At 43.0% G+C, this 26,920-nt stretch overlaps 1 protein-coding gene across 1 annotated transcript; it reads right to left on the bottom strand.

Moving 5' to 3' along the window:
• Positions 1–299: 299 nt before the first annotated feature.
• On the bottom strand, positions 300–12,732 carry TEKT4 (tektin 4). The gene is made up of 6 exons (XM_068423496.1): positions 12,189–12,732; positions 5,957–6,027; positions 4,278–4,421; positions 3,168–3,390; positions 2,016–2,170; positions 300–657 (listed from the first exon to the last, which is right to left on the bottom strand). The coding sequence occupies exons 1-6, from the start codon at positions 12,720–12,722 to the stop codon at positions 444–446; spliced, it is 1,341 nt and encodes a 446-aa protein (XP_068279597.1). The 5' UTR covers positions 12,723–12,732; the 3' UTR covers positions 300–443.
• Positions 12,733–26,920: the final 14,188 nt, after the last annotated feature.

The raw sequence follows: 26,920 nt of genomic DNA, 5'->3' as shown, positions 1-26,920 counted from the left end.
TGTGATCTTCTGGCAGGCAAATAGTTTTATTGCACTTATTTCAGGCTGCCTGAAAATGCTAGAAAGCTATAAATGTTATATCTACATCTGTGTATATTATTATTCACCATAAATATTCACTCAACATATTCACTTATTAGAGTAAAAACCCCAAGTATCACATATTGTGCAAATTATGCATGTATGATATACATAAATTATAGATGTAATTAATTACCTTTACGCTGTGTTTTAGACTCACTATAAACATCTGTACCCAGACTGAACTTTTAAAGGCAAGACTCAAAGCCCACCATACTAATGCATTTTGCCCCACATAGAGGAAAATAATGGAAAATAACAATACAATACTTCTGTGTATAACATTATCCATGTATTTTATATAAAAGATTCTAGACCACGTTTTTCTTCCAGACTTTGCATAGTTAGTACAGAGATTACTCCTAATAACCTGCTAATTTCTGAACAACAGGGTAGTATATGCGATGGGCCATGCACTTTTGCCTATCAATAAAAATACTGTTTGTTTTCACAGCTATTTCTTTTTCTAAATTCATCCGTGTGTCTTCCAGGTTCCTCAGAGACTGTTCAGATTCCAGCAGTTTTTTCTTCAGGGATTCAATGGACTCTGTCAGTTCTTCAGCTTCAGCCATCAACCTGAACAGAATTACATTAAGTAACAAAAAAAAAAGAGCAGAAGCCAGTCAGTGTTTAAAAAGACATATGAACTGTAATGGGAATAAAGATCAACAGCTATAGAATCGTAACACTCAACAACAAAGGACCTCAAAGAGAAGAGAATTATAGGACAAAAATTGTTAGGTTAAGTCACCCAGTCTGACTGGATCAGCATTTTGTTAAGCCTGTTTTTTGATATCTGTTAACTGGTATAAAACTCAAGTATTAAAGATGAGACTTGCACTAGAGATCAGGAAACAGTCTTTACTCTAAAAGCATGTAAGCTTTTAAGGAAACTGCAGCACAGCATTTAAAAAAAAAGCAGCAAACCATTTTTAAAGTAGCACCTCATTTCAACTGAAAGTCAGTGAGGGTTAGGTGCAATCTGCCTGCCAAGAAGGTACATACTTACTTCCTGGGGAAACAAGATCCCTGTGTGCTATGCAAACTGAGTAACTACAAGCAGTGTAAGCCTGGCAATTAAACATATGTCCATTCAGCAAAGGACTTGTGTGCGTCCTTAAATCCCATTAAAGGCAATGTACATACTGGAAAGTCTGCACATGGATGGTTTGCTGAATCAGGACCTTAAATGAGTGTGCTGAGATGGTGTAAAGCGTTTGGATTAACTATAACTTCTTCCTCACTGTATGAAGAACAGCATATTGGCTTTGAATGGTAGGCACCTTTGCTACAAGGATATTGTAAGCCTGCAAAAGCTGATTCCTTGCTTTTCCTAAGGGCAGGAAAATGTGAAGGAGGAGAATCAATTACAAAGCTTATAATGAGATCAAAACTGACAAATGTGACACTCAGACCTTTAATTTGAAAGGATTTGTTGACCTCCAGTTTTAAAATGGATTATTACTGAAAATCAAATGCCACCAGCCTAATGCTTCGTAGTACTGAGGACTTGTCTCAGACTATGAATACGTGCAGCCCATTTACATTCTCAGCACTTAAAGCTTAATTCGTTCGGCACGCAGCCCACCTTGTGGTGAACCTCTGCTAACAGCAAAAGGGTTGCAAGTGATCCACATGCTGTCAGATTTTTTTGTATTCTCTAAATCAAAAAGAAACCGCACAGTTCAGAGAAGAAAGCGTAGAGACAAAAGGCAAAGTTGAGTCTATAGATTTTCTATTTGTCAATACATTAGGTTAAAATGATATTTTCCTCACAGTGATTTCAGTCAATTGAATTATTTCTGACTTATATCAGAATCAAACCTAGTAATAAAAGCTAAAGGCTATGTGTTGCCAACAAAAAGTGCAAAAACTGTCTAACACCACTTCTGGGTAGAATGGACACCTTGGAGGACTTGTTTAAAAGTGTTTACCTGAACTGTGCTTCGTCTCTGCAGAGCTCTACGTTGGGCCTAAAAGACCTGTCATAAAGCCTTGTTTGAGCAACTTTCATTGGGGCTTCTTTGTCTTTGATAGCTTGTTTGAGAGCAGCAATGTTAGCTTCTTGATTTCCAATCTCCTTAAGGACCTAAAGAGGATACCCACGAAAAAGAACTGTTTAAACAAAGATACACATTGTCTCTGTGCATGCTACACATCTGCTCACGGTCCTAGTGAACCAGTTATAGTTTTGACCTCTTATTTGACCAGAATATAGAAGAAATAGAAGTACAAATGTGGTTTTGACCTCTTTATTTCACTACTGCTATGAGAATCTGATGGTCGGTCTAATAAGAAGGAAAAAATATTCTGCAGCCTGTTCAAAAACTTTTCCATGTCTCCTGACAACACATCCCACCTCCATGAATGGCTTTTAATTGTAATCTTTTAACTGTAAATTATCCAAGAAAGTTATTATTCAAGTTATTTTGAATGAGAGATTGAGAACTGCTGATCAGCTTGGAAATGCATGGATTTCTGGCATTAGTGGAGAAAATGGAAAAGACAGGAAATTCTGAATCCCCGCTCCCTCATAGCCACTGACACACAAGCAAAAAATAAAGTCTACCCAGCTGTCAATACCCAACAGGTACTAAGGAATGACTATTTTTTCCACACCTGCCAATGGCCTAACACAGAAGTAGGTGCTGCTCCACACTGGAGAAGGGGCAGAGGCTGAAGACATCTCTTGTCATTGCCAGGAACTGCTGCTGCTGGTACTGCTGCAGCACAGCATGGTTTTCATTCCATAAAAGCCATAACCAGGCTAGCCTGGGAATCCTGGCCCAAAGATCAGCTCCTTGATCACACAGTTTTAGGTTTTAGTTCAACAAGACATGGAAGAAAGTGTTTAATTTCCTTCATATTTAAGTCCTTCTCTTGTTTAGAGAAGCACAACAGATAGATACCAGAAAAAGCCAAACTGGAGCCACAATCCAGCTCTGAACACTCTTTTCAGATATTAAGCTCACACAAAATAGTGTTCGATACCTGACATGGACTAAGCCATTTTTTTCTAGAGGATAAATGATCTTCTCAAAAGAGACTATCATGCCTGTAGCCCACATTCAAAAAATAACACTTACTTTTTCCAAATGATACTCTAGTTTGAGCTTTGTATCGTCCAGCTCCTCACAGTGTTTGGCAAAAGCCTCATTCACAGCAGCACATTGCGTCCTCAGGTCCTTAGATACGTCATGAAGAATATTGTCAATCAAGGCACGAAGATTGATGGAAGCCAGTTTTTCTTGTTCTGCCCTATAGATGTTGTCATGACTGAACTTGGCCCATGTCTCTGGTGTTGAGATACTGGAAGAAGAGGTGAATGGTATACAAATAGGAAACGTGCTCTTTTGTTCACGTTTCACTTAAGAAGACAATCTGAAACTGGTTCTCTCCCTGCAAAAGTGTTGCCAACTTCTACTTGTTTCTGCTCTTGCATGCAGTCTAGACTGACCATGAAGAAAGAAGACTAATACTTTATAAAATTAATAAACTCTCATTCATTTTGCAGCTTCTGAGGGAAATAATACATGACACAAAATCATCCAAAGTTCTTCCATCTTTAGCTAATACTACTAAGGCAAAAAAAGTATAAACATACTTTTTTCTTGTGCAAGAACAAGCAGTTAAGTTACCAGTAAATGAACACATGAATGTATTCAAGCTTTACAGTCTATGTTTACTTTGAAACAAAAAGAAACAAAATCTTTGGTTATACTTTGCCATATTGAGCAGCAGAAGGAACTGCATAGCACTTGGGATACTGCATCATACGAACACTGCCTGAAAGGGGAGGGGGAAGCAGCAAGATTTATTGTAATAGTAATCCTCTGTGTACAGAAAGCAGCACTTGCCTTTCCCAAAAGAATGGCATGCCTGCAGATGTCAGATGGTAAGTCTCAATAGGATTTAGATCAGCCTTTAAAAGTATAAAGCCACTTATTTCCAAGAAAAACTTCTACAAGCTCATTTTGCATATAGTGAACCAACCCTGGCATCAGTGATGCGCCATGCTGAGATGGTGGCACTACCTTTACTATCCACATAGCTATTTTAAAGCTATGACGTTGCATGCCCAAAGAAGCAGCAATCACACCTTTAATTCAGAGGTGCATTACAGCTTTCACAGATGCAAAAGACATATTGTATCTTACCAGGGTTATTTGTGGAGGATAAAGATAGTAACTACTCACCTCGCTTCAAACTTCACTGAACTAGGATGGAACTGGATGTTGGTGCTCTGGTTACTGTATCTTCCACAGTTACTATCAATGTTGTAGGTTTCAACTTTGTCTGACCAGTCCATTTCACAAACCTCTTTCTGATCTCGATTTAATCTGAAAAGTCATTATTATCACACATTGTTAGTGGAAAACAATACAATTAACAAAACTGACAGAGACATTTGTGAAGCTAGGCTCTGAGCCTTTGTCTTTCAAAGAGCAACGAGACCATAAACTTTCCTTTTTGTCTTGAAAATCCTAACCAAACTCTCTCTCCCACAACTACCTGCTAGAAGGACAGTAAGCCTGCTGTGTTAACCACTACCCTAGACCTTCAGCATTGTGCTGTGCTTGCTGAGGGCTTAGAGCTCTTATAGCCTGAGACAAAGGAGATGCTGGACTTTGGGTTTTACATAACAATCCTAAAACCCAGAGGATTTTTCAATAGTGGTAACAGCTGCAGTTATTATGAGGAGAATAGGTAGGGGGTTTGCCCAACAGAACTCTCCTCCCATGATAAGACACCAGGTATTGCTACTAGAAGACCCATCCTCCTCTTTCGCTAGCATATTTAGTCTGACTCAAACTTAAGACCTCCATAAAGTGACCCTACAGCATTCCCTGAGCCCTCCTATCAAGCCTTTCAAAGACTGTAGCAAGCAGACAGTGGAATTTGCCCTTGGAAGATACAAATACAATGATGCTCAGAGTTAAAACTGCTACTTTGTTGTCAATTAAATGAGTCAGACGTCACCCAGTTAATTAGACTGACTTCAGATTCCAGAAGAAGTGGGTCCTTATCAGCTGTTAACACCAGATGTCACTGTCACCTAAGGAATTAAAAAGGCTCTGCTGGTCAAGGATGCCAAACGATGGTACTGAATGGTACTGAAATGATCTTTAAACTATTATAAAAAGCGAAGACTAAACTCAGTAGACTCCTCTCATACTCTAATTGATGTAACAGATCTACTTTAAATTATTTTGCATTTATAGACATTCTTTCTAAAAACAATATTTCATTTTATCTGATAGAATAGCACAAATTGGAACAGATTTAAAAATTTTAAAATCTAAAATAATCAAGGTTTCCAGCAGTAAACTCCTTTATATTGATGCACCTTAGGATTCGGGTAACACCTTTCCAAAGGGCTTGTCAGAAATTAAAAGCAAATATTCCTTTTGAAATGCAATGAACATTCATACTGATAGAGAAGGTAGAATGAAGTTTCAGATTTTAAGTTCGCGCTGACATCTGGTGGCAAAAAACCCGTCTTGAAAAGGATCTTTGATCAGATAAATTAATTTAAAAGAGCCTATACTATAAATATATCACAAGGTGCCACAAGGTAGAGTGATACCCAGATAATACTTTTATTACACTGAATTTTAGTGCTGGAAAATTAGAGAACTGAATACAGATACTGGAAACCAGGACTGAAAATCTAGGGCTTGGCTCTTCTCTTACCTTGCCCTACTTGAAAATCCTGAAGTTTCATCCCTGAGTACCTCTTTTCAGGTTTAAATGGAATTCCCACGGCTCATAAGCCTGGCATTGGTAAGATCTTTATCCACCATTGTACCCCTATATGCCAGGAATTATTTGACTGTATAAATTAGCTACTAAGGTACAGTGAAAAATGTCTTACCGCATCTGGTTAGCAGCTTGCATCAAAGTTCTTTTCAAAAGCTCCTGGATATTTCTGATAAGTTCAGTTTCCTAGATAAAAACATTGAGACTTGGGTGATATCCAGAGCAGTACGTACTATCCTGCAGAGCAATTTGATTTCAAAGGTTGTGAATAAATACTTACGACAGTTCGTCTGACGTATGGTGATAAGGTGCTATTCAACACAAAGGAGTGGCAGCATCATCATCCTCTGTTGGCTGCCTCCTTTGAATGCTTTGTATTAACTAAAACCAGAAGTTACTACCCCATGATTTAAACAGCTATTGTCTCCTTCAGCAGGCGTAGGAAAGCTGTCGTAATATACGCCCAATGACACTTACAGCTTTAATTTTTTTATTAGATCTATTTATTCCAGAACTCATTTTGCCTCTGGTGATGGACGGTATTGAGGACTGCAGAATTATCTCAACTATGCGATGTTGTTTGAGGGGTTAATTCCCTCTGAGCTGCAAGACAGTGACTGCTCAAAGTCAGGCAGCTTTGCCTCACCTTGATAACGGATCCGATGGCTGAAGTTTCAGCTCGAGCTGGTTTTAGCAGGATTGTTCATTTCAACACAAACGTGACCAGACCAAAAAAGACCATACCTTCCAATAATCTCTTGTTGAACAAAAAGTACCCGGTGCTCATTTTTGACTGCAATAATGCTGCTTTAGGGATTAACTATCAATGCTCTATGAAGTGACTTTACTGACCTGGTGATTACATATAATTACATAAAAGCCAGTCCAGCAAGCATTTTCTTTTTTATTATTCAAAGGAATTTAATATTTGAGGCTCAGATATTAAAAAGAGCTTTTGTATATGAAAAACTCCTAATTAATTTTGCTGGTTTACATCAATGACAGTCATCCAATGACAGCTAAGGGACTATATACTTACTAATAAACCTTTATTCCCAGAACACTGCTGGCACTCATTGATCCTTGTACTGTGTTTGACAAATAAATGAGTGTGTATGTCCCTGCAGTGTCCGTTTCTCCATCAGAAGAAACCAACAGGGACCATGACAAAGATCATTTTATTCTAAATGGAAAAGGACAATCATGATTGGAAAGAAAATACCATTTTTAAGGCTCTAAAAGAGCACAATAAAAATAAATACCTAGCTGAAGGTATCACTTTACAAACTGTGAGAACACTAAAACTCACTTTCTACAGGAAGGAAGCACTACAATGGCTGAGTAGTCAAAGTACAAATTCAAAAGGATTTTAAAAGGTTAGAAAGATCCAGCACTCGAAATTACATTTATAGCAATTGATATTATTTTGTGCTGGGTAGTCAGTCCATGTAAATAAAGAGACAACCAGTTTCCTGAGAGTAATGTGCACAATTTTAAATGAGAAAAGCCTTCCTTCAGCGACTAAGGTCTCTCACAGGGAAAGAGTGAAATAATGCAAAAATAAAGAATTCCCTTGTTGAATGACCTAAAATAAAATTTAAAAATGGATTCCCTGTTGAGGACATATGCATTTAAATCTGACATTTAAAACTGAAGATACAGTTCTCATAACGAATGGCAGTCTAAGACTAGTTAGAGTGAATCAGCAGGCGTAAATGACAATGAATTTTCACACTTATCTGAGGCAGGAGCACAGCTCTCCCGGACTTTGTGATTTCAGCCATAAAAATGTGGGTGATTCCAGATTAAAATCCTGGAGGCAGATTTGGGTTTTAGCAAGTGGCAGAATAGATGACCTTTATGTAGTGTGTGCACAGAATTGTGTTGGAAACCCATTTGAAGGCCCAGTCTGCATTAAGAGAGGAAAAGCATGTGAAAGAGCTTTAGTAGGTAGCAGCATCTCTGGGTCGAGGACAACATTAGCTGAGATTTGCATTTCTTCAGCTCATGAGAGGACTGGCTGGATGAAATGTCTTTTTTTTCCTCCTTATTTTTCCCATATATATCTTTATGTGCTGTCTATTAAAATGAAATACTGTCAAATCTGAAGTGATCTTGGCTTCCCTTCAGCTGTCTTCTCCACAGTTAATACTAATAATAAACCTCTGTTATTATAAACGGTTGTTAATTAACAGGGAGAGAACATTTTATAGTTTAGCGTGACATTTATTTTATTACAGTATTTAATGTTTATGATGCAAAAGTTGGATTTTCCTCAAATCTAGTGATAAAACCATCCCAGTTCATGACTTTGTAAGTGCCTAATTAATGGTGCAAAGAAAACATTTAAGAGCAGATGTTTGTGCCTTCCGTGAATTTACAAATTCCATTTTTTTGCAGCCTTTTTACACCAGTGACTTGCAGATGTCAGCGATGTCTAAATAGAGCATCCAGGGCTAGAACGACACAGTGAGAGAGCAGCTCAGAGGAGCTGGGAGAAACCCGTGAGAGAGGCTGTGCAGTCGCCTGTGATTACAAACCCAGCTGCATCCATCCCTCAGCAACAACATGACACCAGATGTCCCACACATCAGCACAGCAAATAAAAGCAAGCTAGCTTACAGATTGCACTAGATTTAGACCCCCAAACTGCGTGTAACAGGAAGCCTGTTATTCATTACAGCTGGGAGTGAAAGCAGGTAACAGTCTTCAAAACCTCAGCTCTGTGACTGGCTTTTTTCCTGCTGGTCTCCAAGAGTCGTTTCAAAATCCACAATCTGCAGATGTTGAAAATAAGCCCTGCACTCTTAACTGAGTTCTCTATGTCCAGGCCTGTCTTATTGCGCACTGGTTCGCTTGGAAAAGCTACAGATGATGGTGTTTGGAAATGGTATTCTGTTATTGCAGTTAGCAGGAATACATACATATGTATCCTTTCTCCACTTTTTTGGACTTTAATTTTACACAGTTGACAGGATCTTGGCTGATGCCTTTGTCTTCAGCATCAGGAAATAGCTGGGGCTGACTTCATCATTGAAGCAAACACACAACAAATCAACACTCTGAGTCTAGGGTGAAAAAACAGCATGAATGTAAGTCCATCCACTTATTCCACAGTCATATCTGGCACTCAGTTAATGAGTCTGGACACCAGACATGTGGAGATAACCTTGAAAAGCAGTATATATGCAGCTGAAACCTGATTTATTGACAGTATACCACCACGTGGCAAGTCCTTTGCCAGGGCTTACATTTTCAATATTAAATGCCTGCACATAAACATACTAAACTATCATTAAATTGATGCAAAGGGGATTCAGAGGAGATGTCATGGGTTAAGAAAGTCAAAAGCCTCATACAAAACAGATGCATGTACTGCTTTTTATTAATTCAGCTATTTCCAATGCAGCAGCACAAAGAAATAAAATTATTCTGAGAGATTTTATCTTCTTTTTAGTCAAAGACTCTTTATTGGAAAAATAATTGTGCCCTCCTCCTTCTTTTTCTTAACCAAAACTGCATTAAGAAAAGGTGAATATGCTGTTAAGTGGAGTCAATGAACTTCTGAATAACAGCTGATCTTACTATGCATGTGAGGAGTTTTCACTTCAATACCCTCATCCCTCATGCCAGCAGTGGCTATTTAGTGCTGGTATGTATCACAATAAGTGATCTAAATATGACTCCATGCTGCAAAGCAAATAGGACAGATGAGCTGGAACCAAAACTCCCTAAAAGAAATAGATGGTGTGCCAAAAAATAGGAAAACCCCAAATATTATCTGGATGCATAAAACCTTCATCAGAGATACTTCTGTTTTCTTTGTGAGTCATCTGAAGTGATTCCTACTGAACAGATAATAGAAGTGCAACTACATGCAGAGATTCAAACCTGCTTGTATGTGTGTATTTGATGTTGTCTCTCTAAATGCCATCTGCCAAGGGGCTGCTGAAAGGTGGTTATCTCAGCAGGATGCTCTGGGAACTGGGAAATGCTCTTCATTGCTGCAGAAAGCTGAAGGCAGGAACAAAACCATGGAAAAGCTTTTCCATGACTATGTGAAAGGTAGATCCTTGTCCAGACACGTTTTTACCCCAGTTGCTGATTCCCCCTTGAACCTCTCCATGGGAGCTGGCAGGAACACAGCAAAGACACCAGAGAATGATGCCAACACAAGCCTGGGCTGCTAGTAGGAGAGGAGGAATTCCAAAGGAAGGACAATGCCCTAGAATATCAATTAACTGTGTAATTAAAACTGCAAGGAAAAGAATGTCTGTTTCCTAACACAGCTGACTTCTGGAAACTATTCCTTCTTTTTCTCAGTTTTTGCATGGGAAGAGAATAAATTACTCCCCATGTCCCCTGCTCTACCATTTCTTAAGAGAGTTAAGATTAGAAAGTGACTGGACAAGTAAGCAATGTTGAGACAAAGTATGTCAGTACTTTAGTGATAAAATTTGCATAACTCATCCAAATAAGCAAACGTAACACAGATCTACCAGTGAACTGGGCCATTAACTTGGAAATCTGCACAGTGAACAGTCAGAATTCATGGAAGAGCAGCTCGAAGTGTCGAGAATTATTAATCAGTTTTGGAGAGAGTAAGAAATACCAGGTACCATCTGATTTCTTGCCATGAAAGAGGTATAGAGTATAGCTGCAGCTTAAGGAGCTGGCAGAGCCACAGAGGGCACGTTTTAACAGCTATTTGCACATGTTCGTTCGTGCCATAAAATCTATTCTTCTGTGAAAATGAGAAGGATTTCCTCAGATATTATGTACTCCTCTTCCTTCTGCACTGCAAAGGTCATTGGCATGGCAACAAAATCCTCATTTCTCAAGAGTCCATCTGCTGCTGGTATACACGCCTCATCTGAACTCACATCATTCTTTTTTGATGACATCCTCCTTGGCTGTCGTCACAAGCACACAATCACAATTTCAGGTGAAGAATTAGCAGCGGCAGCAGCAGATGGACTTCTGAGCAATGAACAAACTATTCTCTGAGATCAGGAGGAAGAAATACAGGAGAGAAATCCTGCCAGAAAATGATTTTTTTTTGGTAAATCTTACATTTCACAATTACTCTAAAACATCAGTAGCTGATGAAAATAATTTCTCTTCTGTAATCTGAATTTTGTGACAATTCACACACTGAAATATCCTATACACTAACTCTCACATGTTTGTATTTTTGACTGGAACAATCTCTTAAATATTGATTACAGTTCAGCAATTGTACACAATTCCTATTCAAAATATTGCTAAATACTATCATGCTAAATACTATCATGCCATCAACTATGTAAGTCTCTTCAATGTTTTTCTACCAACAAATATTAATCATCTGGTTTAATCAGTAATCATCATGAATCAACTTTCACAGTATATTGGAGGCTGCAGGCAAATAATCATTTACTTATTTGTGGGACACTAGAATATGTATCATTCCAGTATGAAAAGTGACCCAGAATCTGTTCTCTGTAGCATGTGCAGCCACAATAATTACCCCTGCTTTGAAGGAAATCTACATGCAGTGTTGGATCTCAGTGACAGATAACAAAGTTTCAGCTGGAGTAAAGAGTTCTTTATGGGAGGAAAACGACCAAGCAAATTTCAGGAGCGTTTCAGGTTTGTTGAAGTCACACTGTCAGAAATACCATCTGTCTGTGCCCCTCCGCTTGCCTGGAGTGATCATCTCACACAGGTGTCACACCACTACATTGTACTGTTCCTTGTGCTGTCCTGCAGGACATTTAAAATGATGGTTTATGTTCAGACACTGTAGTATGGTGTTGGATCACCACCTCATCATGAACCTTGGCAAGACTACAGCATCAGACTCAGCAATAAAAGGTAATGGCAGAGACTGCCAGATTTGGACAGCTTGAGCATGGAAAAAGGCAAGGAGCACTTCACTGGTCCTGAACAGTCTGCTTATTGGGTACTGCATTTTTAAAGGGTAACCTGCAGAGATTAGGAGACTTTAAGCCAAGTGGAGGCTGGAAGAAGTTTAATGCCAGAAGAGGATGCCTACCTTGGTTCAGGACATCTCTGTTTTGATTTGTTTGGATCTGGTCTGAGAGGGGGATCTCATCTCCAAAATCTCATGCGATTTTAAATACTTTTTAAACACAGGAAGGATTTTAAACAATCCTTCTTAAACCTAGGAGTGACAGATATGTCCAGGCTGCCAGGAATGGGCACTAGGCCTCGGTGCATTGCCAGAAGATACCTTGATGAGCTGCAGTTATCACCTACTGACCGCCCTGTTCATCATTTCAGAGACCACAGCAGCACTAGGAGAGGGCTGCTAACAACCCTTAACATCCTAACGCCCTGCTCACCTTCAGCAGCTCGCTCTCCACCTCATCACTGACCAGGTCCGGGGGTTGCCTCCTCTCCCGACACTGCAGGTTATCGGTGGCAATGGCATAGGGCACCTCGGTGGCATCGAGCGCCCTTTCCAGCCGCAGCTTCTGGGCTGCCAGCAGGCCGGTCTCAGCATCGAGGTCCTCAATCTCCTTCTGGAGATCGGCCTTCCAGAAGCGTATGCCCTGCAGGCGCTGGCGAAGGACAGCCGTGGAGTCCTTCTGGGTACGCTGGGCGGCGACAGCGGTACGTTCAGCCAGCTCCTTGGCCTCGGTCCGGCCGCGCTCGGCCTGCTCGCAGCCGCCGAAGGCCTTGTGGTACAGACGGCAGTTGCTCTCGTGCCACTCACCGGGCAGCGACTTGGCAGTACGGAAGCCGGCCGCGGCCAGGCCGCTGAAGGAGTCGGGCCCCGCGTTCAGCACCAGCTCGCACACCTTCGCGGGCAGGTCGACGGTGGGCGCCATCTGCAGCACCGGTTTCTCGGCCAGCGGGACCCCGGACCGCGGCATGGCGGCGGCGCCTCCCGCAGGGCGGGCCCGGGCTCCCCGCTGGGCCGCGCCGCGTCCTCCCGCCGCCGGGGCAACGGCAGCAGCCAATGAGGAGGCGGGTCCCCCCTGGCGAAGGGAAACCCGAGGCGGCGGCGGGAGAACAGCCCGCCCCTCGTCACCGCAGCCGCCAATCAGAGCGCGGAGCCGCCCCGAGGGCGCTCTGGATAGGGGAACGCCGGCTGCCCGCACCCGCCTCCAAGCTGCTCGTTGCTATGGCGACGGGGACACCCAATGGGAAGGCGCAGGGCTTGGCGGGAGGCGCTGGCGGTGTCATGGCGGCGCCGGGAGGCTTCGGGGCGGGAGCTGCTGCCGCCCTCGGGGTTTCCCGACACAGGCCTTGGTGCACGTTTTAACGTTTGTAACTCGCATGTGCATGTGGTGAGAACAAAGATACGCTGAAGTCTCCGCACTGCGTTCCGGCTCCCTTTGTGCTGAGGAACTTCCCTTTCCCAGCCGCCGCCTGTGCACAATAACACCTTTTCCTGTTTGTTTTGGAAACACAAGAGCATCCTGACAGGACTTCAGCCCAGTTCCTGACCAGCAAGCGCTGGAGGCGAGGGGGAGGTGCTGCGTGCCCCTCCGTACTTGCCCCGAGGCCCAGTGAGCCCCTCGGGCAGCGGGCAAGGCCCTGTGGAGGCCTCGGGGCCTGTGCAGGGCCTGCGGCATCCGCTGGTTTTAAGCCATTCAATTTAACACATTTTTGCACCTCACTCTGTTCTTACACCCAAATGTTTGTTCTTAAGACAATTTGTGTGACTCTGGCCTGGTCACAGATTCAGCTACTGTGGCATCCCATTTAATTTTCACTTAGATAAAGACAGCTGATGCTTGAACTATATTAAATTTTTTGGGGTTGCCATCATTCTGCAACATGGAAAAGAAATGAAAGGAGAGGCTGCGAGGCTGAGGTGCCTCTTCACAGCCCTTGGAGGAAGGAGAGAAGGTGCTGGAGAGCACGGTGACAATAGAGGGCACTCTCGTTCTTGCACTGCAACAGATCCTCTGTCTTCAATGTCATTTTGATTTAGAAAATAAAAGGGAAGGAAAAGCCACGTGCACTGCAGCCCACCCAGTGTCACCCAGGCTAATCGGCTCCTTGGGTGTTGAGGAGAGCGATGCCTGAACTGCATCGAGGTGTGCACGGCGGATAACACACGCACGCCGTGGAGTAATGACTCCCCAGCTGCTGAGAGGTTCCATTTGCACCGCACAAACTTCTGCAGAAAACACTTTGCTTTATGAGAGTTTGCTCTAAATCCACAGAAGGCCAATGGTCATTTTTCTCTACGGGGTCTTGCACTCTTTAGAAAGATCAAGTGGTTGTCCCTCATAGCCTGCATTCAAAGGATGCATCGTGCATCGGCTGCAAGCTGCTGCCCACCAAACCTGTGCCGCAGCTGCCAGCACATACCCAGCAAAGGCTCCCTTTCACAGGGTTGAAAAAGGAGGTTCAATCCCAGCAGAGGTAAGAAATCCTTCGCCTTCCCTTTTGCAAATATTATAATTGGCCCTGCAATTAAACAGCAGCAGTGGATGATACCTTTGCACTACAGAAGTCACTGGAATGACAGTTTGCTTTCCTGTTGCACTTCATTTCTGTTTCTCTCCTTTTTCGTGCATCTTTCCTCTAACTGTAACTGTCCTATCTGTTCCTTTCCTTACGTTACCCCCAGCCTGTACCTTTCTTTCTCTTTCCTCTGCTTGTGGCCTTCTCTGCATGATGGTCTATGCAAATTTTCCATTTTTAAAGTACAATAAGTCTACAGGAAAAGCCCTGCTGAGCTATTCAGAGTGAAAGTCCTTGGCAAGGAAAATACATTTTTTGAAAATAAGGGCAGCAACTATTTGCTATTAAGTAGCATTTTTCTCTGGAGGTTTCAAAAGAGCTTTTCTTCGTGGCGTCTTGTCACAGCCCAGTCAGTGTCACCCAGGCAGTTTTGAAGGTGGGTCAGTTACAGCCATGATGGGATGTGGCCAAGGTTGCAAACTTAGCAGCTGAGTCCCAGGTGCTAAATGTTAGTAGTAAATTATAATCTTCTCCAACAGGGAAACACTGCAGAAAAATATGTAAATTCTTCCTGGTTCAGTGCAAGGATTACTTCCATGAGCAGTTTTATGATTGTTATCCCAACTGGTCAATGTTTCCAGGGAGCGGCAGATTTTGGAGAGCATTTTCATCAGGCTGGGTTTTGCTTTCGTGGGGTTTTTTTGTCCATCTCAGCCTGCTTTTGAGTGCTTCCAGACACATCATGTCCTAACAGGCTGCATATCACATTGTTGCAAGAAATAAAAGCAAAACCTTTGGCACTTGGGAGATTCAGGAGTTCCCTTCATTATCCAGGGCAGACCCAGGGACCCTGTGTTTCAAAGCCATTCCGACAGCCGAGTGATTTAATATGCCACTGTAACATATAAATTATTAACAGCTATTCAAGATGTTCCCAGAGCACAAGATGACAAAACATACTGGAAGAAAAGAACAGGAATGTTTTCCAGCTCAAATCTTTTGACATGTGATAGATCAAGATTTCTCGTGGCTGGGATCTTTTTTACAGGAAACAGGTTCCCCTTCCCACAGCAAATGCTCCTGTTTATGTCAGGTGCCCTGGGAGCTTTTTTGCTTGCTGCTGCTGCTTCTTTTTGCAGCCTTTCTTTCGTTGATTTTTTCAATTAGCATGAGTGGCCAAGGCAATGTTGTGACCTGGATCCAGTCTTCATCTCTTCACCTAATTCCTTCCATGCTGCCGTCTGTAGGACAGACTGCAAACTGCTCGGTGGAGTAGTACAGGTCTTGTGCATGGAGAAGGGAAAGGTTTCCTCTCACACCCCAGCAGCTGGGAGGTTCATATCTTGTCCACAGCACAGAAGTACTGGAAACACTTTCTCCAAAGAGGGTCCGGGTCTTTTAAGATATTTCTTCTCCATGTAAAGGCAGTCAAAAGCCTGAAAATGTGACCCACTTCTACCCAAATATCCCTCCAAGCAGAGGCCAACACATGATATAGTATTCTGAAAATTTGCTTTTCAGGCTATGTTGATGCTTCAGGGGCTGCCCATGGGGACCTGCTGAAGGGAAGAACCCAACTTACTTTGTTGTTCTGAGCTTAACAAAATCTCAGCACAAGAGCAGCTATATCATGGCCTCTTTCTTGGAATTAGTAAGCAGAATTACTAATTAAATGCTGTCCCATCAGCAATCAGAAACAAGACCAACAGGACCACTGGCCATATATTTTCTCGGAAGACAGAGCTTTGTTCTCATGTTTAATGTGGGGAAACCTTGCTAAGAATGGAGAGCACATCATAAACCTTTTATAGCTGGCCAGGTATAGAGATCTACACAAACAGGCTACAGACTGATCACCTGGCATAAATATAATTTACTCCCCTTCCCCTTCCAGCTCTGTCCCAATTTCCATGGAGAAAATACCTGGATGTGCTGGCTGGCAGGGAGACGTGGTGCCTCTGCATCAAAAGCAGCGCAGCCACTTTTCATATCTCTGTGGTGAAGTGCCAAAAGATGATTCCCTCTCTCTCAACTAGAGTAGTGGGATGGGCAAAGAGAGCTGAACCGCTTTCCTGGGCGGCTGGACTGGCTGCTAGGCTTTGAAGTGCTCACTGCTGACAAATAACCAGCCATGCACAAAGGCAAGCAATCAGTCACACAGTCAGGAAATACCATCTAGCATTTAACTGTAATTCAGCATTTTGCAATGAGGGGAAAAAACGTCACTGAAATGGAGTGGCAGTACATTAAAGTTTATAAGGTACATTAGAGGGGCATTGGCCTGAGCTGCCCGTTATCAGGACAGACTTGCTTAAAAATTGATCTCCCTTTTTTTTTTTGGGCACAATGGACATTCTTATGATGAATTGTCTGCAAAGCAGCCAGGGGTTTCTTTCACTGCATTTCGGATCCCAGACCCCAGTCCTGCAGTTTGGACTACTGCCATCACATAAAAATTCACACCAACGGCCCTAACTGGTGCACCGTTTTACACTGAAGAAATGCTGCATCTGAGGATCCTGATTTGCTTCTTTTACCTCTATGAATCAGGAAGATATTCACAAAACCTGCTCAATTTATGCGGTTTTGTCATATATGCTAATGTTTGAATGATACAATTCCTTGAGTCATTTAATAGCCCTCGAAGCTGTGGGTCTGTCTGTCTGAAATGCAGCTTCTAACCCAGACTCTGACCAAGGAGAAAAACTTGCTGGCAAACGCTGGCCAGGTCTGAGCCATTAACGGCACAGAAGCTAGAAGCCAGGCTCTTAAATCTCCTGGCTTTCAAGTCTTTTCTTGGCTCACCCGAGCGCAGAACCTGGTTCTCCATGTCCACACTGACAAGGACAAGAAATCCTGGGCTCAGACTGGGCATCAGCAAGGAGGGCTGTGTGAGCCCCAGCGAGGAGGGCTGGGGCAGAAGGAGGACAAGAGGTGAACCCTGGCTTTCCCAGGCCATACGGCATTGCAAGGAAATGCCGATGAATAGCACAGGCTGGGAGTGCTGCTTCAGAAAAGCCATCTGCTTGAAGCAGAGGGCTAAATTCTCCTCATGGTGACCCACTTCTTTGAAGTTAGCTGTTTTACTGAGAGTGGAATATCGATTTTCCTTATTTAATATAGCATCATTATACTTTTTATGTGCTGGCTGCATACCCCAGTGATGAGTACCTTAGCAGGGTGATAGATAGAAAACACAGTGCATTCATCTAGATGATAGATAGGGAGGAAAAGTGGTGAATTAGTTCAGAGGAGAGAAAATACAGTCAATTATTTTACATAAGGCAGCGTCTGGTACTCACAATCCCTGCCTGAGAGCGACAGAACACATGAATAAAAAGATTAAAGAGTTCAGAAGTGAAATTTTTGTTTTAATATCAACATATGGGCAAAATGTTACATTTCAGCTGAAGAAATAAACATACGCTAGCCTCGGGAGCACTGATGTTCAGCAAAAGACTACGAGCAAAGGTTACCTAAGAACATAGGCATTGTTTTTATATTGCCTTATGTCACTGAGATTAGAAATGTCTCTGCTGTTTTCAATCTAATCACCCCCTCCTAGAATTTGATAGATTCAGATAACATTAATTATTTGTAGCACTTTTAGCATTGCTTTTTAAAAACCAGTTATTTCACAAACAAAACAAAGCATAAATTGATCCATTTCAGCATGGATGAAAACACCATTTAAAGCTTTGTTTCCCAGCCTTATATCTTGGAGGCAGACTGTATTTGATCAGGTCCTTCCAGGGGGTGAGATCAGTTTGAGTGACAGCTATCTATGCCAGATCGACACTGTGTTTATTTGCATTTTCCACCAGCTCTGGGAGTTTGCACTTTCTCCTTCCTGAAATCCATCTTGATGGGGCAGCATTAGACAAATCATTTCAATTAGAGTGCAGGGACTGGAGGCTTTTCAGAAGGTCAGGGTCTCCGTGTGACAGGTTTGATTAAAACCAGACACTGGTAAAGAGACCAGAGTTAGACGGAGAGCAGCGAGTCTGGGCTGTGGGCTGAAAGGGAGAGGGGCGGCAAGTAGAGATTGTCTCACCTACGCGACCCCCTGACGTGTCTGTCTTCCCAGCGGAGGCGAGCCAGGACTGTGTGGCAATGAGAAAAGCGAGGACATTTCTGCTTACACCACAGCAGGGATGTCAAACTGACAGTGCGCATCGTAGGGACACTTGGAGGTTGAGGATAATTAGCTAAAATCCCTGCCTTCTCCTCTCCCTCCCCACTCAGAGCTGCCATATCCTCTATGGCAGTAGGTAGCTGATTTGCAACAGTTGGGATCTGCTGCTCTCCCGTTACGCCAGGCTGGTCAATGAGGAAATGCTCAGCAGTGTTGGTCCAAATCTGCGCCGTGATGTGACTTGTTTTGGCAAGGAGCTGCCCGCCGTGTGCTGCCAGGCAGAAGGACTGGAAGCGGGAGCTGGCAAGTGCCTGGTTGGGGTCTGGCTTGGCAACGTGGGCACCGAGCTGCTGAAACACCACCAATACCGTCCTTACCCAGTACTGCCAGCCCCCTTCCCGCTGCTGGCAGCTCCTCGTACAGGCATGGGCAGAGATAGCTCTTGCATTATTGAAAAAGAGAAAGCAGTCTGGTTGTTGAGATCTTCACTGGAATAAACTGGTTTAGTTCCAGTAGGTAAATGAAATTACACTGACGTTTACCAGCAGAAAATCTGATCTCACGCTTACAGCAAGACAAGATATTATCTCTTTAAAAACTTCTCAGCTTTTGACTTTCAAATTCCACTTAGCTATTTTCTTTTGATATACTTTTGTCTTATTAGATACCCTTATGCTCACCCAAACATCATCTTGATGTCTATTTTTGGAGCACGTCTTCCTTCCGAATCAAACTCTTGGCACATGAGCATGGGTCCCATTGGTAAGTGTGTGGGTGTGGGAGCACACCATTGAATCATGATTAAGTCTTTTGTGTTTGTCGAGTCTCCTTCACCAAATTGCCTTCCCACGTGAAGGATATGGTGTTCTGTCCCCTAGACCTGCGTGAACGATGAGTCACACGCATTTATTTTTGCTTTCCAACAACTGCTATCAGTCAGGGAAGTGCTGGGAATTATGTCCTGTGATTCTTCAAAATTGAAATCTGTGTGTGGTTGCACCAAGCTCTTCTGCAGAAAGCAAATCTTGGGCTTTTTGGTGTTTTTTTTTTTCTTTTCATAGTTTATTCTGCTTAAAGGAGCCACGTGGTGATAATCAGACAGTGTACTGCTGACCTTACGGAGTTCAGCAGCCATCTGTTTAAAACGGAGATGTAAAGAATTTCCAGAGAAGACTTTTATTATTCTCCTGGTTCAAGAGAATAACAGGAGGAGTCCTCAGCACGGACGGTGGTTTTACAGCACTAACAAATTCCACAGCTCGCAGGAAAACAATCAATTTATCACCCAAGCCCGCTGCTTTCTCTGCGTGGAGCCCGGAGGTTTGCTGTGGTTTGGAACGATAGGCCATCAGTGTTAGTTAGCTTCATTTTCCCAGCTTTTTACAACTTTGTAGTTGAAAACAAAGTCTCCCCTTCAGCTTCGTTCTCTTTCTGCAGCCAAAATGTACATCTGCAGGCAGCGCAGAAAGCAGGGATTTTGTTTGAACAAGCTCAGGCCTGTTTAGGATTTTGTCTGGTACAAACCAGGGCCTTGATCCTGCACTGCGATGTCCTGGGAAGATCCTTGTTCTGGCACTGAGCCCCACCAGAACCACCCGCCCACCTTATGGGCTCTGTGCAGCCAGCCAGTGCCTGAGATTTATGACGGGCGGCTAGAGTCTATCAACATCATGGGATATACATGCATAAATTGTACATAAATAGTTGCATAAATTAGCTGAGGACTTTGGTTTTCAGCTGAATAATTTCCCTCTTGGGCCTTTCTGTAATTCCTTCAGAGCCCCCTCAAAGGTGATGGTGATCATCTCCTCGACTGCTCCGCGGTCTGATCCTGGCAGGCTCCAACAGTAAAACTATGCCAGGTTAAATGATCAGGGAGCTGATGCTAGAGGTTTAATTGTTTTTCTCAGCATGTCTAAACCTGGTATTAATCATTTGTTAGTAAATAAGGAACGTTCCTCATCCACCGCATCAGTACTCAAGAGAAATTCACCGAAGCCCCAGTGACGCTGTTGTTTTGCCCCATAATGGAGGGATATTTAAAAAGTGAAGCTGCTGCTTTTTTTTTTTGCAAGATATAAAATGTGCAGGTATGTAAAAAGTATGGAAGCCTGAGCCTGAAGGTCTTCGCAAATGCAAGTAGAAAAACGTTTGATTTCCTTTTTAAGCTTGAGCTGAGGTTGTGCTGCATGGTGTTCACATTGTCTTCAAATGGGGGAATGAAGAACAAAAATTTTCAAAAGCAGTGACTTGGGCAGGTGGGAATTTCAGCACATGATAGTATTGGAAAGTCCTTTCTGCTGCAGAGCTGGAGCATTTCTCCTGAAAAGCACTCCTGAAGCAGTCCCTGCTCCCACCAGGGCAAACCAGTCCACATCCTGGGCAAACCAGTCTGTGTCCTGGGCTTTCCAAGCAGCTCCTGCATGGGCAACAAGGCTGCACACTGCTGTGTTAAGCCATGGGAAGGTGTCCTGGTTTTGCAGGGATAAAATTTATAGAATCACTTTTCAGTTACACTTTGTTTCAGTTTGTGGCCAGCTGTGGGGTGGTGATCAAGACAATTAGCAGTAATCCAGGGCAGCTGCCCCAGGCTGCCCACAGGTGTATTCTATAACATTAACATGGGTTCACTATAAATGGGAAAGCTTGTGGGGATGGGGGATGGCCACCTTTGCTCTGCTCTTATCTGCTTCTTCCTGCTCTCTTCTCAATGGTTACTATCCCTGGAAGGATTTGCCACCACCCTATGAGCTAAGTATAATTTCATGTCTTCTGTATTGATATTGATTTTCTTATTTTATTAAATCTGTTTAAATTTCAACCCATGAGACTCCCTCCTTTTCCCAGTTCCCTTCCTTGGTTGAGGAGGGGAGATTGGGTGATAGAACAACTGGTTATTGTTTAGCCCTGGGTGTGGGCTAAATGGAGACAGGTGGTCATCTGAGGGAGGTGATGAAAGCTTCAGTTTGGGCTTAATACATTTGGTTTTTTTAAGTCCTGAAGATAGAGAGTGCATAGGTTGGGACAGGGCTGCCCTTGGACGGGTGACTGAGGAGGGAGAACTCAAGCTGCATTATTACTGGAGGCAGAACTGCTCTTGCCGCAGGTAGTTTCTGTGGGTTTGTGTCTTTGTGATCTACTGCCGGAGTCTGACCATGTTATTGCTTTCTGTATCTCTGGTAGCGCTAATCAAAAGCACAATAAGGTCTGAGAATTTCGCTCCATATCAGGGAATTAGTCAGCAGGAGAGAAAATTGATAATCTGCATTGTGCAAGTTCTCACCTCCTGCAGCACCTTGCAGTGAGTTACTTGGAAATGGCTTTTGCTGAGCTGCCACAGTGCCGAGACGTTATTTCCATTCAGAAGTGTTCAGTGTTTGAAGCCGGTGTGAACAGGCAGCTTTGAGCAGAGGGGAGCTGGCTAGGTGACAGCAAGTGAGCACTCGGGGTCACACGAGAGTGTGACTCAGGCTGTGGTGGCAGGGATGTGATGGGGACAAAAGCACTAAATATTTGCACAAATAATCTTGATTTCAAGTTATGGTCAGTGCTTTTTCCAGAATTCAGGACACAGACTGTCCAACCAAAAGAGCAACTCTGCACAGTCCAACTCTTTTAGCTCTTTACTTTTATTCTCCTTTTCTGAAAAAAATTGAAGCCCCATAAAATTTCCAAGTATGCAGGATGAATCCTTCAAACGTTCTCAGGAAAACCAGGCCCAGGCAGAGAGATGAGTGATGGGGAATTAGAAATTAAAAGCCTGAGTGTGAATATGAAGAGAGATCTGAAAGTAATTTTCTTAAATACATAGAAAAATCCACAAACCAGGTTTCCTTTTAGGAAGCTGAGAATTAGTGACCTATTACCTCAGTGTGCACTTCTCTTGCTGGGAGGTATTTAGTATGAAAATTCCCAGGGATATGGCAGAACTTTCATAGTCACTAAGTGGAAGAGCTTTAATTAAAATGACATTTATATCAGGTTTTTGACTGATCAGCACTAAAAGCTTCTTTTTTTTTTTGTCTTTTGTGGGTGGCTGATTACATTTGGGTGGCCAGGCTGCAGCTCTGTCAGACCACTGTCTGGGAGATGGGAAGTGGGGGTTTCAATATGCAGTTAAAATTGAGGCGTGTTTTGGGTTTAATGACAACAACTTAAAATATCTGGAGTTTGTTTCTCTTCTAAGATTCTTCTAATCTCAGCCATTGAGTTTATCTTCATAAACTGCAAGGAAAATGGAAAAGTAATGTCCTTGTCTTAGGAAGGAACTTATTCAAATTTGTAAGTTTGAGTAATATTCATAATATATGTTACTTTCTTCTTATTAGCAAATCTGTCATTAACAGATCTTCTGCAAAGCTATTAGTCGTTGGTAAATATTTACTTAGCAGCATCAGGACATTGCAGCTTATTTCTTTTTTTTCTCATGAATCATTTGTTCATAATATCTTTAGATTATTATTCTTGATGCCCGATCGGTCCCCTGAATTGCCAACACTGTCTCTGCTCCCTGTTCCCTGGCTGACACCAGCTATTGACTTTCTGGCACATTGTTTTGGGTGATAAAACTTTGGTTCTAGAAGGCCTGAATGCAGGAGACGGTGAACATTTTCCATAACTTCCAGATACTTATGACAAAATGTTAATAATATAATGTTCCCTTAGGAAAGAGCAAACAAAAAGTGGTGTGTTTCCAGATCAGCTTATTCTCTCAGAGCTCTAAAGCAGGGGCAATGAGAAGTGAAGTTATTCAACAAATGCCTGGACCAAACAAACTGTAATTCTTTGGAGAAACGTGGGTGTATCTCTGCTGGGAAAGTGAAAATTAAAGTCGAGTACATTGGGTTCAGCTAAGCTCAAGGTCTCTTTTCAAACAACAAGTCATGCGTATATGAGCTAACCCAGAAGGATGCTATTTGCCTCTCTCTCTCTGCTAACGACACCCAGTCAGCTCCCTCTTGAGTTGGCTCAGCAGCTTGGAGAGCTGCTGTAGATGGTAGAGGAAAAGGACAGGAGTCTTGGATGCTCTGGGGAGGGCAGTGTGTTCCTTCAGGATTTACAGAGCCATCTGGGTGACGCTGGGCTGCGTTCCCAGTGGGAACAGTGAGAGGCAAGACAGCCCTGATACCAGGCCTGCCTCTGTAATTCACTGGCCCTACATACTCCCCGGAATATATCTTATTTATCATACCTGGCTCGTTTCCTAGGACTGAGGCCAAAACTGCTTCTGATCTTGACTGCTGGAGTATCAGTGTAAATACAGCACGCTGTACGCCCTCCAAGAGCAGTCCCCAGCGAGTCGACTGCGGTTATCCCAGACAACAGCCTGATATTAAGATCCCCCATTATCAATGGTTTGACTTTTAGAAAGCCGTCTGCATAAACAAAGCCTATTTAGCTTGTGATTGTGCCCTGGAGAGTGTCCTACAACCACTTTCATTTCCCCTTTTGCCTTCAAGTGCAGAGTCTGTCCCAGCGATGAGAGCAGAGACCAGGAGCCGTGGCTTGGGTCCACTCCTGGCTGAGCTACTGCGGTGCTGTGCGGCCCTGGCCATGGCAGGGCGTTTTTGTTTTTCAGTCCATTCAACTAAATAATGAATATTCCGTCTGGAAATGGTTGAGAGAACTTTTGTCCCTACAGAAAACTGCACAAGAACAACTCGATGAATGGTAATAGAAGGGAAATTAAAATTTAATGGAAATTAATTTAAAAAAAAAAAACCAATCTTAAATTCTTAAGAAAACGTTGTACATGATTTTGAGATCTTTGCTTATTGATAATGGACACTGATGTTTTTTGCTAAGCATCCATAAGATAGATCCTGCTTTTTTTTCCTCTTTGTTCTATGAAAATTACATTTGGCCAGCACTTTCCATGCAGATTTTTGCTTCTTTTACATGAAAATATATTCTGATAGAAAAGGTTTTTCTCTTCTTTATTATATCATTCTCTCCCATCTTTAACAAAGGATCAGCATCTTTTAGAGTACCTAGGTGATATATCTTAAATGTCTCCTTTGCTTATTTACTGAAGACCCAAAAGGCTCTTTCTCTGCATGCCATGTGCTGGTGAAGAGCATCCTCAGCCCTGCTGGGTCCGTGTCCCACAGTCCCCTCGCCCACCGTTCTGACCAGCAGCAGCTCTCCAAAGCACCTTCCTTCTTCTAGCAGAGATGAGCTTCTCTAAGTGATACCCATGACTGCTAGCCAGAATTTCATTATAAGATCTTCTCAAATGAGTGGACATGTGCCAAATTAACACTTTTCCTGGGGCCATGACTATACATGGGGACCCATTTTGTAGCGAGAGGCTTTGGCAGTTTTTTCCCCTCATTAGCACTGATAGTTAATTTGCTGTGCCCCTTTAGTCACTGCTGTTGTCAGGTTTGTTTCATCTTCCTGATATTTCTCCTGTAATGGGCTGAGCCCCATGGGGAATGTGCTGTCTCACATGTGCCCTCTCCATTTTCCACCCTGGGAAGTGATGTTGCCCACCTCCCACGTAGTCTGCAGTGCCTCTGTCCTCACACCTGTGTCTCTTGAGGAAACACAAGTTATTTGTACAGTCCATTTATTGATCTCCTAAGGCAAGAGAAAGGTTTCAGAGCTGTAAGTTTGTTTGTAGTGCTCCCACAGAGGAAGGGGATTTCCTGCTTCACTCCTGGTACGCGTCTCCTTCAGATCACGCAGTTATCTCCAGGCAGTGCCACTTTCCTACGCCTGCTCTAACACTCCTGTTTTCCAGCAGCTGAAGTTGCAGGAAGGTTTCTGCATGACAGACCTGCCAACCTTGCTGCTGCTCTTGGCTTTGAGCTGCTCTGAAGCAGGTGAAGTGAAGAGAGAGTCTGGCTGTGCCATCAAGAGAGCAGGCAGTGCCTTTAGACACTCCCCACTCCTCGGGCATACCCCATTCTGTAAAGACAACGTGGGGGACGGCCTCTCAGATGTGCAGATTTCAAAGCTGAGAATATCACTGTCGTAACTGAACTGAGGCTTGTTTCTTCCTTTTTTTAATTTTTTTAATTTAGGGCTTGTTTACATTGGAAAATTAATCTGGACTAACTGAAGGCTGGAATTTAAAGTGGATTCATTCAGCTGCGTTTGCTTCTACGTGAACAGAATTACAGAGACCTTTATTTGGTCTGTTGTTTTTTGTCTCCAAAATGCATTAAGATAAACTAAATTACATCTATTTTTGTTCCAAAGAAATATTTTATATATGCTCATTCATTTTAAAAGTTCTTAGATTAATTTTGCAGAAAATGTCCCTGTGTAGACACATCAACATTCCTAATAATATTTGGCTGAAATGCAAGATAATGGCAAAGCCCGGGCTCAAATAAAAGGGATGAATCATCTCTAAATCACATGTTACGATATAATAGGATAAAGGACAATTGTTTTGCTGGAGAGAAGCTGCCATGCTGAGAGCAGCTGTAGGGTCACTGCAGCCTCTGAGATGAGCAGAGAGAGTCTGAGGATTGTCCCCTGTGCATCTATGGAGGGTAGCGCAGCCTGAATCCCAGAGCACGCGTCAGCCACAGTTCTCACCATCACCCTGGCTGCTCACCTGCAAATCCAACAGTGGCAGCATCTGATTCATTAGGATTTGTCTCTTGGGACCCCAAAAATGAGCACAGGATTGAATCAGACCTAATCCCGGGGCACAAGAGGGTGGAGGTGTCCTGTCCTGCTGCCAGGCAGCAGTCTGTGTCCAGCATTCTTTAGGGCACCATAAAAGCCACCCAGTTATCCCATGCCCTCAGCTTTAAAACTGTGGGCACTCTATGGAAGCCAAAAAAAGTTACTCCATATTTGCATTAGTATATCCCAGAATAGGAGGTGACTCCCTCTGCCAGCAAAAAAAATTAGAGACTGAAATGCCTACCCATTACTTAAGCACACACGGACCCATTTTCATAGCCTTCATCTCCTGTGCCCCTGGAAAAACTGTTCTTTGGAAATTACAGTAATTGTTTTATTCTCTTTGATGTCCGCTAATAAAGCTATGGACTATCACTCAGCAGGAGCTGTTTCTCTTAGTTAGGATCTTTCCAATGGTACTTACATTAGGAAGGCTCTGGGGAAATTTCAGTAAATGCACTTGAAAAGAGCTCTGCAAAACTGCTTAGACTTTCTGCAAAAAATATTTCCCCCGCATTTGCTCAGCTCACTTCTCAGCCTGTTTGTTTTTCTCTTTACTGCAGTTGTTGTTGGACTGAGGTGAAATCTAGAGAAGGGAGTTGTGACTCCTTGTCAAGAGATCTTACGGCAGCTGGAGAGCAGAGCGAAAGATTTCTGAATCCCTGACAAGTCACTGCAAAAATCACACTTAAGAGCAGTGTCTTGCTGTTCAGATTTTACTTTCCAACCTTAGGAAGGAGGATGGCGGGGTGATGGATATCCACTGGTTCTCCAGCAGGGATCCCTGCATGTCCAAAGCGTGACATAAGAGCCCCCAGCATCCCCACTTATATCACTTTATAGAAAATATCATTTCATTCCCAGGAAGGGCAG

Source organism: Nyctibius grandis, chromosome Z (assembly GCF_013368605.1).
Source record: "Nyctibius grandis isolate bNycGra1 chromosome Z, bNycGra1.pri, whole genome shotgun sequence".
Lineage (NCBI taxonomy): Eukaryota > Metazoa > Chordata > Aves > Nyctibiiformes > Nyctibiidae > Nyctibius > Nyctibius grandis.
Note: the sequence above shows the minus strand (reverse complement) of the source record. Positions and strands in the feature narration are given on the sequence as shown.

Bases quoted from the DNA above. Each gene is read 5' to 3' on its own strand.
- TEKT4 (XM_068423496.1), bottom strand. From the start codon at position 12,722: ATGCCGCGGTCCGGGGTCCCGCTGGCCGAGAAACCGGTGCTGCAGATG. The intron at 3,391-4,277 runs GTGAGTAGTTAC...CTCTTCTTCCAG, and splicing joins TCAGTGAAGTTTGAAGCGAG to TATCTCAACACCAGAGACAT. The intron at 2,171-3,167 runs GTAAGTGTTATT...TATCCTCTTTAG, and splicing joins TAGAGTATCATTTGGAAAAA to GTCCTTAAGGAGATTGGAAA.